The sequence below is a fragment of the Tenrec ecaudatus genome, chromosome 2 (genome assembly GCF_050624435.1).
Source record: "Tenrec ecaudatus isolate mTenEca1 chromosome 2, mTenEca1.hap1, whole genome shotgun sequence".
Lineage (NCBI taxonomy): Eukaryota > Metazoa > Chordata > Mammalia > Afrosoricida > Tenrecidae > Tenrec > Tenrec ecaudatus.
In genome coordinates, this window is record NC_134531.1 from 272,384,381 (window position 1) to 272,403,406 (window position 19,026).

General features: G+C 38.2%; 1 protein-coding gene across 1 annotated transcript in view; it reads left to right on the top strand.

The window, feature by feature from the left end:
* ROBO1 (roundabout guidance receptor 1) overlaps positions 1–19,026 on the top strand; it is a 434,587-nt gene that overhangs the window by 70,954 nt on the left and 344,607 nt on the right. The window contains exon 2 of the mRNA XM_075542455.1: positions 4,748–5,074. Coding sequence (XP_075398570.1) covers positions 4,748–5,074 — 327 coding nt within the window. The remainder of the gene's footprint in view (positions 1–4,747; positions 5,075–19,026) is intronic.

Sequence of the window (19,026 nt, forward strand, 5' to 3'; positions counted from 1 at the left end):
GGGAGAAGGGAATTGAATTGTCTACAAATTAATGAGTCATAATGTAACCTCAGGAGAGAGGAGAAGGATCATTAGCTTCAACGTTTTGGCTTATGTCAACTTCCAACATACTGGATTAACGTTTCATCTCGCGAGTCCGTGAATGAGGGGATCACGTCAACCTAAAAAGTACAGATATTATTTCTTCCTCATTTGGCAGGTAAAGAAGCACACATTGAGAAAGGTTAGCAATGTTTCCTCGCTCTCCTGGCTGACAACTAACCATGACTAAGGTTTGAGGCGCGGCAGTCTGAATCCAGTCTCTATTTTTGACCACTTCCCAGCAGGTGCAATAGTATTTCCTGGCTCTTTGTTTTTCATTCCCCCCCCCCAGCTATTCTTTCCCTCATGAATCCAGTTTCTTCCTCTGTGCCTGCTCCTTTGTGACTCTAATGGCCCAATATTGTGTTTCTTCTTATTTCTGCCTCTTTGGCAGAGTTTGGCTTCTTAGAGTCAGCAGTTTGAGTTTGCATTTCTTGTGTTGCGTTTCTTCAGGGGACTAGGAAGGGTGTACAGACAACCAGGAGTTTGATTTCATCATCATAAACCTCAAGTGACTTTGATATATTTCCTCAAAATACTCAGCACTTTTGTGCATATCTGTTTCCAGCTGTGGTTGGGTAAATATTTAGATATTTTCGTCATTTGTGTTTATATTTTATCTTCCACCAGGCAGTTGCTGGGGGAATTCTGCTTGGACCTTTTCCCTGATGCTAGTTTTGCTCGGTCAGTTGCACTGTATTCCCAAGGTCCCACCATGATTCTGAAGGGCGGTTGCTGACATTAGCATTCTAGGCCCCTTAGGAATCCCTTTTCTCTTTTACCTACTCTGATCTGTAACTTTTCACTTTGCTGTGTGTCCTCTTGGAGACGCATGTGCACACAGTAGAACAAATCCATAGGATTCTCAACACTGTGAACTTTCGGAAGGAGCCCACCAGACCTTTCTTCCACGCTAATTCTGGGTGGGTTTGAATCATCAGTCTTTCAGCGGGTAGTTAAGCACTTAACCCTTTGTGCTCTCTGGGCACAGAGGTAAGTTGGTAAGAGCAAGGGTTTGTACTTGGCAGTGACTGAGTCTCTGCTGACTGAGATCCAAGACTACCTATACGGACAACAGATATCACACCACCACCTCAGAAGATATTGTAGTGATTAAAGGAGATGGCAGATCATTAATATTCATGTTATTGGCCATTCCCCTGCTTATATTTGGTAACAGAATAATTTATTTGATAGCTTTCATAGAATGATCACAGCCCTGGCGGCACAGTGGTTACCCATTGGTTTCTACTGCAAGGGGCAAAGATGGGGCGTGCTCCTCCCTTCAAGAATTGTGGTCTTGAAAGCCCCCGGGAGCAGCTCTACCCTGCCCTTCTGGGCATAGGGCCACATGAGTCAGAATTGAGTAGATGACAGTATTTTGTTTATATATGATATTTTTTACTGGGGATTGGTTAGTCAATCACTCATTAGAATATCAGTTGGGGATTGGAAAGTTATAAGAAATAAGAGCTTTAGATAGTTTTGTCATGATTTCCCAATGTGTTTTCTCTGTAGACAAATAAACTTCTTAGCTAACACCACTGTCCCCGCTGATTATTTCCAGCTTAGGTGCAGTATACTTAAACAAGTTCGGTCAGTGCCATGTTCCTCAAAAAAGAAAAGAAAAACAAAGGGAGCAGCGGCCTGATAAACATGCTTGGTTCTGCGTAGTATGCCCCTCTTTCAGCATAACGCAATGTGCATTAAAAGATCGAAGACCCAGAGAATGACAATTCTTGTTTTTAAAAATATATAAACAATACCAAGCAACAATGTGAGTAAAATGTGCTTCCCAGAATATTAGGTATTAAAAATGTAGCCTAATATGGAGAGCATTTTTAATTGCGTAAAGCTTTTAACTAAATGCTGCTGTGGACACTTTGCATGGACACTAGGGTTTTCCGATGCAGACAGTAGATCTCCTGCCTGTGGTCCAGCGTTTTGGGATTGCAAGATAGGGATAGAGAAAGTCCTGAGCTCACAGTCCTTTCGTGGAGCCTGCGTGAGCTCCAGCTTCTGTAATTGACCATTACTTCCTCTACCCTCTCTCCCTAGATAATTTTATTCTAGCCCATAATTTTATTTGCCAGCTCTACTCTAATCTTTGGTTCTAGCTAAGATTTCATTTCAGAGCTCAAATTTGTAAATTCAATTGGCAACTTGTCGTCTCCATTTGGGTGTTGTACAAGTACCTTACATTTTGTCTCATGCTAAATAAATCATCTTTTCTACTCTCCCTGATTCACCTCCTCCCTTTTATAACCCTTTTCTTTTCCACCTTTCTTGAGACTGTTGTCCAATCATTGTTAAAATCAGAAACTTGGAATCTCCCTTTATCTTACTCATTTTCATTTATTTTGTTCTGTAGGTCTAGCGAGTAAGTAGATAACTGATATTTTTTCTAACTGTATGTCTCTAGATTCATTCTTCTGTTTTCCTGCTGTTGTCAATGTCCAAGTCCAGATACTTAGAATGTATTATTTGAAAAGTGCAAAAGTGATGCTCACTTTGCTTGACCTGTTCCACTCTCGTTTCACACTAAGAACAGTGAGCTCTTTTAAAACAGACTTCGCCCCCCCCCCCAAAAAAAAAAAAAGAAAACAACAACCCAGACCTAGTCCCTGTGTGACCACCAGGTGTCAATGGGATCAGGTATCAGACCCAGAACCAAAATCATATCAATGTGAATGGGGGAGGGAGAGGGGTGGAGACCCAAACCCCATCTGTAGACAATTAGACATCCCCTTAAGGAAGGGTCACAAGGAAGAGATGAGCCAGTCAGGGCGTAGTATAGCACCAATGAAGCATATCTTTCCTCTAGTCCTTTAATGCTCCCTCCACCCCACTTTCAGGACCTCAACTCTACCTTACAAATCTAACTAGACCAGAGAATATACACGGGTACAGATAAGAGCCCGCAACTCAGGGAATCCAGGATAGATAAACCCCTCAGCACCAATAAGGAGAATAGAGATACCAGGAGGGTAAGGGGCAGGTAGGGGGAGAATGGGGAATCAATTACAAGGATAGACATAAAACCCCCTCCCAGGGGAATGAACAACAGAAAAGTAGCTGAAGGGAGACAGTGGATGTTGTAAGATATGAAAATAACAATTTATAATGTATCAAGAAAGAGAGGTTGGGAGAGTGAGGGAAAAATGAACTGATATCAAAGGCTCAAGTAGAAAGAAAATGCTTTGAAAATGATGGCAAATATGTACAAGTGTGCTTCACACAATGGATGAATGTATGGTTTATGATGAGAGCTGTAAGAGCCCCCAATCAAAGTATTTAATTAAAAAACAAAATAATAACAACAAAACAGACCTGGTAATTCTGATAGATTCCTTAAGATCTTTAAGTGATTTCCCAGGGACTTTTATTGGATTTCAGAAATTTGGCTTGATGTACAAAATTCATCACATTACTTCCTTTACCTACTTCTTAAGGTACATGCTTTCCCATCTCTGACATGCACCTAAGACTCTGGCTCAGTAGCCTCCCCTGCATCCTTTCTCCCGGCCACTATTATACACTCTTAAAACTGTGCCTTTTCTCTTCTCTTCCCAGTCAATTCAAGGGCTGGCTCACATTTCAAGTTTCCAGGGAAGATTTCTCTCACTTGGGCACTTTTAGGTGTCCTGTCTTTCTTTGTGTCCTGATCATAATTTATGCATTCTTGTTTCTTATCTGGAATGATATTTCATAATTTAAAATAAAATTTAATTAAATTCAAGTTGCTTCAACACTTGATCATCCTTAGTACCCACCTCCCAGAATTACCATTAAATATAGATCAGTAATACAGTTTTAATTTTTGAAATTCAATTTAAATTTCATTTGAATTCAGTGTCACATCATCGTATACGGATTTCCATGTAACATTTTTCTCTTTGTTGCTTGTTTATCCACCTCTCTTAGAGTTCAGGTTTATTTTATTTCAAGAATGTTTAGGATGATGTACAGTGAGTTGCTTTTCTCCTTCTCAGATGGTATGTGTGTGTGATGTACACATGCAAACAGTGATGAGTATATGCAAGTGATTCAGCTTTGCGTTTATTCATTAATCTCTTCATTGTACTTTAGGTGATTCAATGGCACAAATATCTGAGCGCTGCTGGTTATTATCAGGCTAATTGAAGTGAAACTCTTTTAAAGAGGCTTTCTTAATGTCCTTGTGGGAATTGTTGGGAGTTTGGCCGGGGACTAGAGATAGGTGTAAGCATGGAGAGAAATAGATAGATTTTGGAAAGGAATTCAGATTGATAGACCCAAGGAAGAAAAGAAGGTGCCGACGTTGATAGTGTTCTACCTTGACTTAATCAGTATAATTGAACACTGCATGAGAAAAATTGGAGCTTGAGTGTAAGGTCGGACTTTCATAAATTAGGAAATCGTTTCCCTAGTTATCAGATTATAATCTCATTGGAAAAATAAGGCTGCAGCACAGGAAATATTTAAGTGGAACATATCCTGGACTGCATTAAGGAGTCCGGAAGGTTGATGTTCAGAATGTATCGCCTCACCTAATACCCTGTTCCATTTAATAGTATGTTTAGTAGAAAGGACCGTTGGCGTGATGTAGTCATTATAGGGGTACAGCAGTCGGACTTTTAACTGCACTCAAGTGTTACATCAATAGGTTTTGTCGCTCCTTTTGCAGGCTCCCGTCTTCGCCAGGAGGATTTTCCACCCCGCATTGTTGAGCATCCGTCAGACCTAATTGTCTCAAAGGGCGAACCTGCAACTCTGAACTGTAAAGCCGAAGGCCGCCCCACGCCCACCATCGAGTGGTACAAAGGGGGCGAGAGAGTGGAGACGGACAAAGATGACCCGCGCTCTCACCGCATGCTGCTGCCCAGTGGATCTTTATTTTTCCTGCGCATCGTGCACGGCAGGAAAAGCCGGCCGGACGAAGGGGTCTACGTGTGCGTCGCCAGGAACTACCTGGGCGAGGCCGTGAGCCACAACGCATCGCTGGAGGTCGCTAGTAAGTACCAGGGGCCGCCTCCAGGTGGACGGGGCGTGGCCGACGGCAGTGATGGGTGTGGATGCTGAGACCAATGGTCCTCGTTAAAATAGACAGTGTTTGAATTTTCTGCATTTCTTACCCTAGCTGCAATGTTAGGTTGGGGCAGCGGCGGCCCCAGACTTTGAAAGTCGTTTACATTTCCTTTGGGGGTGTTTTGGGTTAATTTTTTTCCGCCCAAATTAGTGTACCTGCTTCCTTTTTAGGTTGAAGTATCACGAATATAAGTCTTTGCAAAAGAAAATAGTGCAGGATGTGTTTGATGCATCGTCATTAAGAGAGACCCTCTCAACTGGTGGGAAAAGAATTGGTTTTCTAAGTTGTTTCTAAGTCGTGGAACTATATGTCTGGTGAGGCTGTATCCAGAGAGGTGCTTTTTGACACCAGTAGGGTGTTTGGAAGAAGACAGTTAAGTGTGTGAAACCCTGATGTGTTTGAAGGGTCAATATTTTTGTGCAAATACTAAAACAAGCTCATTTGAAATTAGCACAAGTATTTGCTGACCAGTGGTTAAATGGTTAAATTATGTCTAGAGACTTGAGATGTATTACGTTTGAATAAGGATTGGGCTGCTTTTATCTTGTATACACATTCAAGGGGCAGTCAGAATATTTAATTCTATTAAAAGAATCCTGCTGTATATATTTGACAGAATTTGAAAATGGCATATGAACAAGAGAAACAAATGAAATTTAGATCTAACGTCAAGCTTCATGTATAAAATAATGCATTAAATTTATTTGACTATATAGCTATATATATTTTTCAGAGGATTAATATTTTGATATAATTTATGCCCAAGATTTTTAGTACATGATCCATTTTCATGATCTCAGTTATTCAAGTCTACCAGAGCTTGGTTATAGAATTATATATGTAAAACTATTTAGAAACAGTTCATGCTAACTCTATTACATTATTGCTGCAAAATCAGCCCTAGTGAATTTAATTGATTTGATCATATGCATATAGCCTTGTAGTGTTTAATGTGTGCCAAAGATGTCTGATAGGAGCATAAAATTCAATTAGTTAAAATTAAAAAAAGAAGGTAGTCATTTTGAATTATATCAAAACTATCTAGTTCTATTAGTTAAACATTTATTTGAAAGTTTATATTTCTTGTGAATGATGCAAAAAGAATGTCAGATCAGCTCATGCTTCTGCATGGTTGCCTACTCAACATTTACATTACTGCCAGAATTAAAGAGAAAAAGAGAAGGGAAAAATGTGGCGATACTTTAACAGAAAGTCTGGATTAGCTCTCCAGATTTTTCTTTTCAAAAAAAGTCCAATTTGCCTCCTGATCAAGGTACCGTTAATGCACTGGGATTTAGAGAGCTGTCTCTTCTAATCTGGCTTTTGTGTAGATATTTTAAAAGACACTATTAGTTTCCAATTAAATTCTCGAAGCTAGACATTCCATTGCTTTGAGAGGCCATTATGGGAAAGGCTTTTTGTCTAAGTCAACAAGTATACTGATCATGGACATGAAACCAGACATAACTTTGAATAGCAAAATATTAAGAAGCATAGCTCTTTAATGTATAATTTAACAAATTTGGGTATGATATTATCATGTCTCCAAAATATATTTTAAGTATCAGAAAAACATTATTTTAGATAATATGCCTTTCTAAAAAGTACTTTTAAACATAGTACTAATTAATAAGTCTTGTAGAGATAAATTTATTGATAGTATGTATTTAGTAAATATAGTTTAGGGTTGCTTATCTTGATCATAATAGGCTTTGAAAATCAGATAAAACAGTGACCGATAGGTGCTTTTCTTCTCTTTTTATACTAACTTAATGGAAATGATTAAAAGCTTGCCTATATTTCAATATTTTTTATTATTTGGTATGTTTATGGATAAAATTATTGTGCAGTTTAAAAATGGCCTTGCGGGTTTTTAAAAGTTTTAAAACTATAGTAAATTCATGCTTCAAAGCACTACAAAGGGATAGATGCAGTACTGTTTGTCACCTGTATTGTAATTATTTAATTTATTTTTTAAAAGTTATTTTAGGCAACAAGTACTGCTTATTTACCATTAGTGGCTGTGTTGTGTCTTAAAAACAAAGCTAACATTTTCTTACCTATTACATCTATAACATGTTACATATTATCATAAAAGCGGGGGAAGTGAAGGCCCTATTTATTATAAGTTAAACCTATAAAATATTGTTATAGTTTATTTTTTACCATAATTCGTGATGAAATTCTATTTTTTATTGTTACCATCAATTAAATAAGATCATTTTCTTCTTCTTCTCCCCAAAGTCTCAGACACAGGAAGACAGAGATTGTATCTATTTTCTTTGTGAAATTACAGTCCAAAGTAATAGCATTAAAATCTATCTTGAGGCAACACAGGTTTCACACAGCGCAGTTGTTGGTAATACTTTCAAAAACATTTATCTGTGTTTTATTTGCCTTTAAACCAAGCTTTGCAGCTGTAACAACAACTGGACTTCTTCATTCCTCCCCATGGTCAACTCTCACATACTGGAACCCCCCCAAAAAAAGTTTTGGAATGTCATTCAAAACCTGCATTTCTGTACAGACACTAGGCTTGTGTATTTTGCTGGTAAGATTCATTTCAAGTGAAATAATATACCAAAAAGATTGTATTTGTTCTGTTTAGAATTTTTGTCTGTGCCTTCATTTATACCAGTTTATTAGAAAGACAGACCAGAGGCAGAGCACTGGCTAGACTGGAGGTGTTGACTATTGCCATGTGGAAAACACGGTGCTTCTTGTTATTGAAAACTCAGTTCTAGTGCAATCAAACAGCCGTACAGTTATGAAGTCTAATGCTTGGAATGCTAAAAAACAAAGTTTTCGCTTAGCACTTTGGCAGTTCCTTTCTGTGTAGGAAAATATTTATAATTGTAGCTTGCTATTTATAAATAAACAAACACACTCACATACACAATGTATGTTTGTCCTTGTAGTGGAGTGGAGAGCAGATTGTGTAGTGACTGCTAATTGGATACTTTTAGCAGTTCGAAACCACCAGATGCTCCTCAGGAGAAAAATGAGGCTTTCTATTCTTGTAAAGGGTTGAAAGTATCAGAAACCCACAAAGGCAGTTACACGCTCCCCTGTAGCCTCAGGCACTGTTCTGAGTTGCAATCCACTCAGTGGCAGTGAGTTTTCAGTGTTGCCTTATTCTTTATCCTTACCAACCGAGACAGGCATCTTCTGATGAAAACGTTCAAGTGGACAGTTTAGATGATGCCGTTTCTAACATTTAAGAAATAACAATTTTTCCAATTCACTTTTGAACACAGATTTATTTATGTATTATAATCTTGTAAATCATGATTTCAGATTTGCTTGAGTAATTGGCTGTGTCTCAAAGTCAAGCAAATGTTTCGGAAAAATATTTTATGGGTATGTTATCTTACATTCAACATCACTGATTATTTAATGCCTAGCATAGATCTTTGACACAACTGAAATTTAATAAGCAATTTGGTCGTGGATAATTCTCTTGAATTTTAAGGAAAATTAATTTGAACCTTGACCCTTATTCTTTGCATTGGGGAACATGGCTCCCTACGTCACCTGCTAAACCCTGCACAGTCAGCATATGGTTGTTTGTTTCCTACATCAGCTGTTTTCTCCGGAGGAAGAAAAATCCCCTCAGAGTAGGCAGACATCTGCTTGCTGTCTTAGCGGTGAAACCACAGAAAAGCGATTCCCAGAGTGCGGGAGAATCATGTTGTTTAGCTTGTTGGTAATTCCGTCTTCTTTATTTTACTTTCTTGGGTACTTTTTAATGTGTGAGTTTGAGGTAAAGTATTTGTGTTTAAGGCATTTTTATTTCGTTATTATTAAATGGTGACTCTTAACGTGATTTAGTATTTGAAAGGCCTAATTTTGCCCTCGTCGGTGCACCTGGGAGAGTGAATGTAGCCTGTCGCTGGTAACTTGTGGCTGCGCCCGCGAGTGTTTTACAGAACGTGACCCAGAAGGGTGAATTTCCTGGGGCTGACACGTCTCGCGTTAGTGGGTGGGAGCATATTCTCACGCCGTTTGATGACCTGTGTGTACCTTTGGGGTCAGGGTGGAATCGGAGGGTGGAGGTCTCGTTCAGGGTCAAACAATAGCAGTCGTGACAGAACGAAGACTGTGCCTTGGGTGCCGCCTTCTCAGCACCCCCATTTTGAGTTTAGGGTTCTGAGGGGAGGGAGGGGGAAAAAGGAAGAGCTGATACCAGGACTCAAAGAGAAAGTAAATGTTTAGAAAATAATGATGTCAACATAGGTACTAATATGCTTGATCCAATTGATGCATGGATTGTGATAAGAGCTGGAAGAGCCCCCAATAAAATGATATTTTAATTTAAAAATGACACACTATGAACTGAGTTCAATAATTTTGCATGAGGTATATTATAATTTTTTTCTATTCAAAGGAAAAATGTTAGTCATTTAGTGTACTAAATTCAAATGATCCACTTCTTGCACACTAACATGAGTCTCCTAGAATGTCCAGGCACTTTGTCCAAAGCGGACTCATGACTAAATGAAATGATATGTGTAAAATGTTTCTCACGGTGACAGGAACATCACTGTTTAAGCTTTCTAAAAATTAGTGTTACATAAATTTAATTGCTCTTGCCCTTGCTTTCTTTACTTACCTCTCTTTATTCCTTTTTGGCCAGAAGTTAAAAGAACTGAAGAATTGTCTGTGGAAACATTTTATTTGGAAAGAATCGGGCTTGCATGAAGTTTCAGAAGTAGGGCCAGCTATGACACCATTTTGCATCAGGATATCATTTGGGAAGGCCAGAAAGGAGCGGCGGTGGCATGCTGGCCCAGCATTGGGCGCTAAGCACAGGGTCAGGCGGGCGGACTGCCCGAGCGCTGTGGGACCAAGATGAAGCTTTCTCCTTCCAGAAAGAGTTGGTCTTATAAGCCCGCAGGGTAGTTTTCTCCTGTTCTGCGTAGTCGCTGTGAGCCATAATCGCCTGGATGACAGTGAAAAGTTGGTAAAACATAAGAAAGTTGTTTCTGTAATAAAAATTGTCTTTCATTGTTTTATGATTAAGTGAATGATTGAGCTTATGCTAAATTCCAGTTCAGAGTTCAAATCACCCTAATCTTTGCATCCATACTGCTGTTTCAGGACAACCAAATCAGATCTTTTGTTCAAATCACTTTTGTTTCAACAACAAATTAGCAATTTGGGGGGAATCTTTTACAGACAGAACAATATTACAAATTAAAAACTTCAATTTTAATTTTCCGTATACCATTATTTTATCCTTTTATCGTGTAGCTCAGAAATAAATCTGAATGTTAGCAACATTAAAAATGATCTCCATGAAGTAAGTCCATCTGTTCACATTTTAATCCAAATATTATGAGGTTTAAATTGTGTCAAAGGTCAAACCTTCAGACAAAATGTGTTTGAGTTAATAGATTGACAGTTCTATATTTGCTGGGCAAAAAGAACAGCTTCCTTTGGTCACCACATTGGAAGAGAAAATTGTTGTCATTCTCTTTTGAAAGCTGATGAAAATTGTTTCTTTAGCTCTGTTCCTGCCCCTTTTTGGGCCTTTACGAAGAATAGTTAATATGAAATACAAAAGTAGACCCCTGTGTTCCACGATGGAAGAGGGGAGGATAGCAATGGGCACAAAAAGAGGTTTGAGTTTCAATAGATATTGCAGCATATTAGACTTGCATAATTATTTGAAGGTGGATGGGACAGATGGCTGAATCAGAGGACTTGTTCAGTTTTGCAATAGTGAAGCAAACTATCAAGCCATGATTTACTGTAAAACGATACCTCTTAAACAGGTAGATCACTGGCTCAGAGTACTTCATATACAACTCACTTTTGGACTCAAGCAAACTTTATTGTTTTTTGGTACCTTACATCATTGTTATATTAAAAAACATAAAAACAGAGGCAAAACCACATTTTCATTCTTTCACTCCATTATGAATTGAAGAAAATGATTAATGATATCTCAAGGGCCTTTTAAAAATACCTCCTAAAAGGGTGTTTAAAGTGATAAAGGTTTATTTTGGAAAACTTTTGAAATACAGACATTTTTATAATTCCCCTTACTCAGTTAACTACTGTTGACATTTTTGTGCTTATTCTTTGACTTTTTAGTGTTTTTTTTTCTCTACATAGCATGCACAATGTGATTCATTTTCCATAAGCTGATGTTGTCTGGGAAAAAGTATTCACTATGCAATTAATATTAAACCTTTTGTAAGTTTCTCAAAAAAGACATGGAATATGTTGGAATTGATAATCAGCTATGTCATAATAATTAAATAGTAAAGTTTAGCTCTATATATTGGATATTATAAAACATCAGTTGCCTGCTGAATATTAATATTACTAGATTCAGCCTCTTAGAACAGATCAACCCAGTGATCTAGGAGTTCAAGATGACATAACCCATCACCAGTCTCATGATCCAACCCCCTTTCTTTCTCATAAAGAAGAGGATATTATACATGCTGAAAAGCACTGAAACGATTATTTCAACACTCGATGATTCTTAGATATGAGGCTTCCAGAAAATCAATTCAGCATTTGGTTATTTATGGGAAATTCTTGGCAGTGTCACTTTATATCAACAGTACAGTCTTTAATAAATTTAAAAAATAACAAGATTGGGCTGGTTATCTCTCCAATCTTATCATCATATCACTTTTTTAAATCCTTCTAATTATGATTTAAGTACTAGATGTCTTTCCCACATACACAGACTAATTTAAGCACCATTTATATTTCTTTTAAAACTTTTTGTTTCAGTTTTAAGCTTATTTATGATGAACATAGCTAAATCTTAACACAATTACTTTTAACGAGTCTCATATAATTCAATCTGTACTGACACAGATGATCAAGTAGTAATATTAGAGATGAGAAAAAAATAATTTGACTTGAATATCGAGAATTTCTTTTAATTTTCAAAGGAAAGGCAGGTGGGGTTGAGATTTTGAAGGAAGTGTAGTTAGCAAGGAAGGTGAAGGCAAGCTTGAACATGACAATGTATGGGGCATTGACAATTTGAAATAACAAATGCTTGCTTTGTATTCCCCCACTGCCATCAGGTCAATTTGACTGGTACCCAATCCCGTAGAGTCAATTCTGATGTGTATTCTCAGAAGCCATTATAGTTGGACTTCTCGTCTGTAGAACTGAGAACACATTTTGTTGTTCTTTTTGTGTGTGTGTGTGTGGTTGCTGTTCTTGGTTTTTGAAGCCACCTCCTTTGTGATATCTGGTACAGTAAAGCCAAACCAAACTCATGGCCAGGGAGTCCATTCCGACTCATAGTGACCGGAGAAGGCAGCGTAGACCTGCCTGCCCCTGTGGGTGTGTGAGACTAGACAGCCTCACCGTTCTCCCCGAGAGTGGCTGGCGGGCTCAGACGGCTCATCTTCAGCCGAGCAGCCCAACCAACCCAACCACCCCATCACCAACACTTGCTTACTTAGTTAAAGAGGCCTTCGGGAACTAAGGCAAACAGAGATTGATTGGGTAAAGATAACGTTACCGAAAGAAGAAAAAGGTACTTGCCTGAATGAAAATGAAAAACCGTTTCTAATATAAGTAGACTTCAAAAACTGCGTGGAACAATTTCATTTTGTTTTTACTCCATTTTTTCCTCGTGAACTTTAAAATTTGGTTGCAGTCAAACGGAGATGAATCATTTTTTCATCAAAGAAAGTTAGTGAGAAATGTCTTGAGAGGTCTAAGTAAATTTACAGACGTCTGTATTTGCTCACTACAATCCAAAAGGAAATGCTAGGCTTTTAAATTTGCTTTACACTTTCATGTGAAGTGTAGGAAAAAGTAAAGTTTTATTAGTGAACATGAAACCGTGTTGGAAGGATCATTTAGACGTCATTTGGCCAATGCCTTTAACTTTTAGCTGAAATTATGTATGGTAAATGGCTTGTATTTTAAAAGATTTTCTTCTTTTTTAACTTTTAAACTTATTTTTTTTTTCAGTGCAAAACTTTTTTTTAATTTTTCCTTTTGTTAAACTTATTTTTAACAAAGCATTTTATTGGAGGCACTTACAGTTCTTACAATATTCCATCCATCAATTGTTTCAAGCATATTTGTACATACGTGGCCATCATTACTTTCTAAACATTTACTTTCTATTAGCGCCCTTGGTATCAGCTCCTCTTTTTTTCCTCCCTCCCCCTCCCTGTCTCATGACTCCTTGATAACATATAAATTATTATTGTTTTCACGTCTTACACTGACTGCTTTCTCCCTTCATCCCCGTTTCTGTTGTTCATCCCCCTGTGTGTGCAGGGGAGTGGTGGTGGATCTTAATCTAACTTAAATGGCAAAATAAAGGTAGGAATTGGGGGGCAGGGAGTGAAGGAAAATAATTTCCTTAAAAAAAGGGTAAGTCAAGAAATATTGATTTACAATTATAAGAACTTTTATTAAAACAAATATCAAAATATGACAACTACTGTTTCTTGACAATCCTGCACTTAGGCCTATACACTCTCAAATGATTCTGCATTATATAGCTTACATGGCAATTTGGTCTCGTCCAGTCACTCCAATCATGTTCTTTTCAAATAGTGTTTATATTTGCGTATAATAAAAATCTGAAAGAGTAATAATAGGGTTGTGGGATACATGGGACAAGGTTTTCCAATGAAATTCTCATGGGGGAAACCCTTGTTATTTTAAAAACCGAGCAAGTGGATTATTGTGATAGACCAAAATAAAAGATGTTCTGAGCAAAAGATTGTCTAGCTTCCACTATGAATATACGATATATGCTTCAGCAAATGCTCTTACAAAGTTATTACTTTTATTTAATTCCTATGCTGAAGTGCAGTGTGAATCGCTCTCTTTTTACTTCTTAAGTGATAACAGAGAATAACTGTTGCATTATTCATTGCATAGCAGTTTATATGATTTAAGGTCATTATTAAGTGATACCTAATTTTTAATAAATTACCTCATATTTTTAATTTTCGTGTTTGGACATCTAAAATAATTTTTCACCTCAGTCACCAAAGTGGAAAATGTACAGTTAGTAACATTTTAAGTTGTGTCTTATTTAGCCTAAGGCTTAAATGGAAGTTTTAATAGGCTATATGACATTTTACACTTGTTGAGAGAAATAAAGTTTTATGACAAGCTATTAGTATGTCTGAGTAGGGACATTTTATATCCTATTTACCAAATGACAGAGTGGAATTTAAAATAAAAGCCAGACAGGATCCCCCTGATCTGGGAAGGATTGATAGTCTTTATTAATCCTCCCTCCCTCCCTCCTTTAGATATTTACTAGATAAGACTGTACTTCACATATCTTGAGTCACTTTCCAAACCAACTAAACCAAACCCTGCCATGCAGCCGATTCAGAATATAGCAGCCCTGTAGGACAGGTAGAATGCCCCCTGTTGGTTTTTGAGATGGTAGCTCTTTATGGGAGTAGAAAACTTCCTCTTTTTTCCCCCTTGGAGCCACTGGTGGTTTCGAACAGCTGACCTCGTGCTGTAGGAGGCCAACATGTAACCCACTCTGCCACCAGGGCTAGTGAGTTAACATTCAGTTACCCTGTCGTTTGTTCGTGTATATAGTGGTGGTGTTTTGAAGACTCCCCCTCTCCCCCTTTATACACCAGAAAATTGAAGGAGGAGACTGCTTTAGAAGGGCATTTAGAATATTTTGATCATGTATCCCAGCAGTTGTAGCTTACCTGAGTGACTTCCCTTAATTCACCAATGAAAGCATAAGACAGGTTGCAGTCTTGTTAAATCTTGCTGGAAGGCATTGTTAGAATACGTGATTTTAGCGCATTTTCCTTTGCGACTATCTCTGAGGAAAGCAGCTGAGGAGCCAGAATTTCAGAGAGACGAAGTATTTGCATGCTCAATGGATTGAGGACCTGCTGACCCTTGGCCTTTTCGCCTGCTTCTCCCATTCTGCCTTATTAGCCAGGAACTTGAATAATCCACAGATTCTATTTTTAACCACATGGCTCGGGTAGACAAAGAAGTCAGTTCCTTATTTGTTTGTTTGCTTTTCTTTCATTTTTCTCTCTCCATACTCCTCCCTCTGCGCTCTCCTCTTGTTAAGTAATTACTTCTTCGACCCCTGCATGTTTTCACATGAGATGAGTGCTTCCTGAAATATATTGGCCCTAATTTTTCAAGACCCCTCCAAATTTTCAGGGTCCATCTTAGATGAATAGCAATACATTCCTTATGACCTGTGTTTTGTTTTGTATAATACTGGTTTCTCTTAACGCAATAGCCTTTATCTGTACATTCTGGAAACTCTCAGAGTAAGATACGATTAGATTAATGTGTTCACAATGTCCAATTATGTATGCATTAAGCATAACTCTATGACCTCATTCAAGTTACTTAACTTCTCTGGGCATCACTCTCCTCACCTGTAAATGGACACATTAGCTCTCCTTACTTTATAGGAGATTTGGGAGGATTAAATAAGTCGTAGCACACGGAATGCTTAGTACTGTGCGTGAGGGATAACAAATATGATACAAGCTGTGGTTTAGTTCTACTCGGAGGCACGTGGGATCATCCTGTGTTGGAACTGACTCAGTGGCACCTGGTTTTGCATTTGAGCAGTTATTGTGAATCCAGAGCAACCTGTTGTTCTCTCAGATTCCAGTTAGAGTGATTTTTCTGTCTTTAAGCATCAGTCATCTTCTCCTACATAAGTCGATTTAAAGCCACATAAATACTTGTGATATAATATATATTCTTCATTTATCAGTTTGCCATTTGTATCTTATAAAAAGCAAATATATTTTGGGGGATTTGTAATGCTTTTATTAGCATCATGTGTATTTTATCATTGCTTTTCTCAAAATATTATCCAGTGGATTAATTCTGGAAGCAATAATAAATAGCTTGGAAAATATGTACTTCTGTCACCCACGGTATGTGCTTGTTCCCCTCTCATGGTGGCAGGCTAAGCATTGTCCCTCTTAGCGCCATCTCTATATTCTGGACTATTAGAAGACATGGAAGAATCAACAGCCTGTTTTGTTTCGTCAGTTAAGCAATAACTTGCTTGGAAGTCTCACCCAATAGCATTCCATTCAGTTCCATTGACCCAGATCTGTGCCACATGGCCATCCTTAGTTTCAAAAATGCATATTTTAAACTGGTCTATTTCTCCTCCAAACAAAATTTTGTATTTTGTTGAAAAGAACAGAGAATGCATATTTAATAGGCAACCAGAAAGGCCTCCCACACATATGTTGTTGATTTTTCTCTTATTTGTCTGGCCATGGACTCGTCTTTCTTGGCCTTGTGCTAAAATGGTCAGTATTCTCAAGGATTTTGTTAAAGGGACTGTGTTTTGTCCTGTGTGACCTACCCTTTGTCTTGATGTCCCTTGTTCTTTTACCTGTTGCCCACCCCTCTATGTGCAGCTTCTGCTGAGATCTGATAGCACATCCAGTTCAAATGTCAAAAGTATATATTTATCATCATCCTTTCAATTTCAGCTTTCCCACAGTTATTTTCTAATTGGGCACCCTGGTTGTGCTGTCAGGTAAGTGTAGGGTTGGATTGGATTGTTGCTTCAAAGTTGGTGGTTCTAACCCCATCAGCCACTCTTGGACAACAGATTACAGACACAGAAATTCAAAGGTCAGTTCTGCTCTGTCTGATCACCTGCTTATAGACAGTGAATCATTCTGTGTGTACTGTGTTGAGAAAAACAAAACACTAAAAACTGAACGGATAAGCACAAACATGTTAATAGCAGTTAACTGAGTAATGGGATTATAAATGTCTATGTATTTCTAGGTTTTCCAAAATAAACATTTATCACTTCATTAAAAAAATACCTTTAGAAAGCATTTTAAAATGACCTCTGAGAAATTATCAACCAGTTTCCTCAATCTGTAACTGAGAGTAAAAGATAGAAGGAAAAAGAAAGAAAGCTTGGTGTCTGAGGTGACTTGGTGGCCTTTGTTTATAAACATGAGACTGACCTTTCCCTTCTCCATTTCTCCTTTCCATAATTGACTACTGTTTCTTGCTGGTTTTGTTTTCCAAATAGCTTTGAAGTCTGTGAGCTTACTTCCATTCCCTCTGCTAGTATGTCAATTAGCATCACCATCCTTTCTCATGGAGGTGAACGGTAGCACTTCTTTACCAGCAGTCATCTGCTATGTCCCTCTCAGTTGCTTTGAAAGTGTAAACTCGTTCATTAGACTTAGAAAGAAGAGCACACTCTTGGCACTGCAGCCTAGCTCTCACGATCTCTTACTCTTAGCGTTTTGATTTGAGGGAAGTGAAAAGCCAAACATGACTTGGGAAAAAGACAAGGGGTTTTACACTTGTAAAAATTACAATCTCGGGAAATGAGTTCTCTGTGAGTTGGAATCAATTCCAGTGCAGTAACCTTCCGTTTTTGTCGATCCCCTCAGAACTCTCCCTCTTCCAGGGTGACTTCTAGGAAAATCCCAACCCCACCTCAAAACCCATAGTAAAGTCCATCAAAGGAACTGAACACCACTTCCCCCAATATTGGTAGATCAGTTTAGATTTTACTAACATTTATAGTTGCATGTATATTTTACATTTAATCCCATATTTTCTCTATTTATTCCAATAATCAAATATATACAGTTAGTACGCAAATCCTTTCAAAAAGTTAAAGGCAAAACATCAGACTCTTTGAATAAAAACATCAATAAAATTTTTCTCTTTTACTATTAAAATGGTATATGTTTGTCGTTCCAAATGTATTAAGTGTAATGTAGAGTACTTTGTTGGTGATAAGGTTGTTTTGTAAACACTTTTAAATACATAGCTTTGAAAAAAACTTGGTCTTTTATTTATTTGTTTTGGGTATTTTATTTTATTTTATTTTTTAACAATTTATTGGGGCTGATACAATTCTTTTCACAGTTCATACATATACATACATCAATTGTATAAAGCACATCTGTACAGTCTTTGCCCTAATCATTTTTTTCTCTTTTCTTCTTTTACATTTTATTAGGGACTCCAACAACTCTTACCACAATCCATACATATACATACATCAATTGTATAAAGCACATCCATACATTCCCTGCCCCAATCATTCTCAAGGCATTTGCTCTCCACTTAAGCCCCTTGCATCAGGTCCTCTTCCCCCCCCTCTCCCTCCCTATTCCCCCCTCCCTCATATGCCCTTGGTAATTTATACCTCGTTATTTTGTCATATCTTGCCCTATCCGGAGTCTCCCTTCCCCCCTTCTCTGCTGTCCCTCTCCCAGGGAAGAGGTCACATGTGGATCCTTGTAATCAGTTCCCCCTTTCCAACCCACTCACCCTCCACTCTCCCAGCATCGTCCCTAACACCCTTGGTCCTGAAGGTATCATCCACCCTGGATTCCCTGTACCTCCAACCCTCATATGTACCAGTGTACAGCCTCTGTCCTATCCAGCCCTGCAAGGTAGAATTCGGATCATGGTAGTTGGGGGGAGGAAGCATCCAGGATCTGGGGGAAAGCTGGGTTCTTCATCGATACTACCTCACACCCTAATTAACCCATCTCCTCTCCTAAACCCCTCTATGAGGGGATCTCCATTGGCCGACACTTGGGCCTTGGGTCTCCACTCTGCACTTCCCCCTTTATCTAATATGATATATACATACATATATACACATACATATATACATATACACATATATACACATACATACACACACTTATATCTTTTTTTTTTTGCATGATGCCTTATACCTGGTCCCTTGGGCACCTCGTGATCGCACTGGCCAGTGTGCTTCTTCCATGTGGGCTTATTTGCTTCTGAGCTAGATGGCCGCTTGTTCACCTTCAAGCCTTTAAGACCCCAGACACTATCTCTTTTGATAGCCGGGCACCATCAGCTTTCTTCACCACATTTGC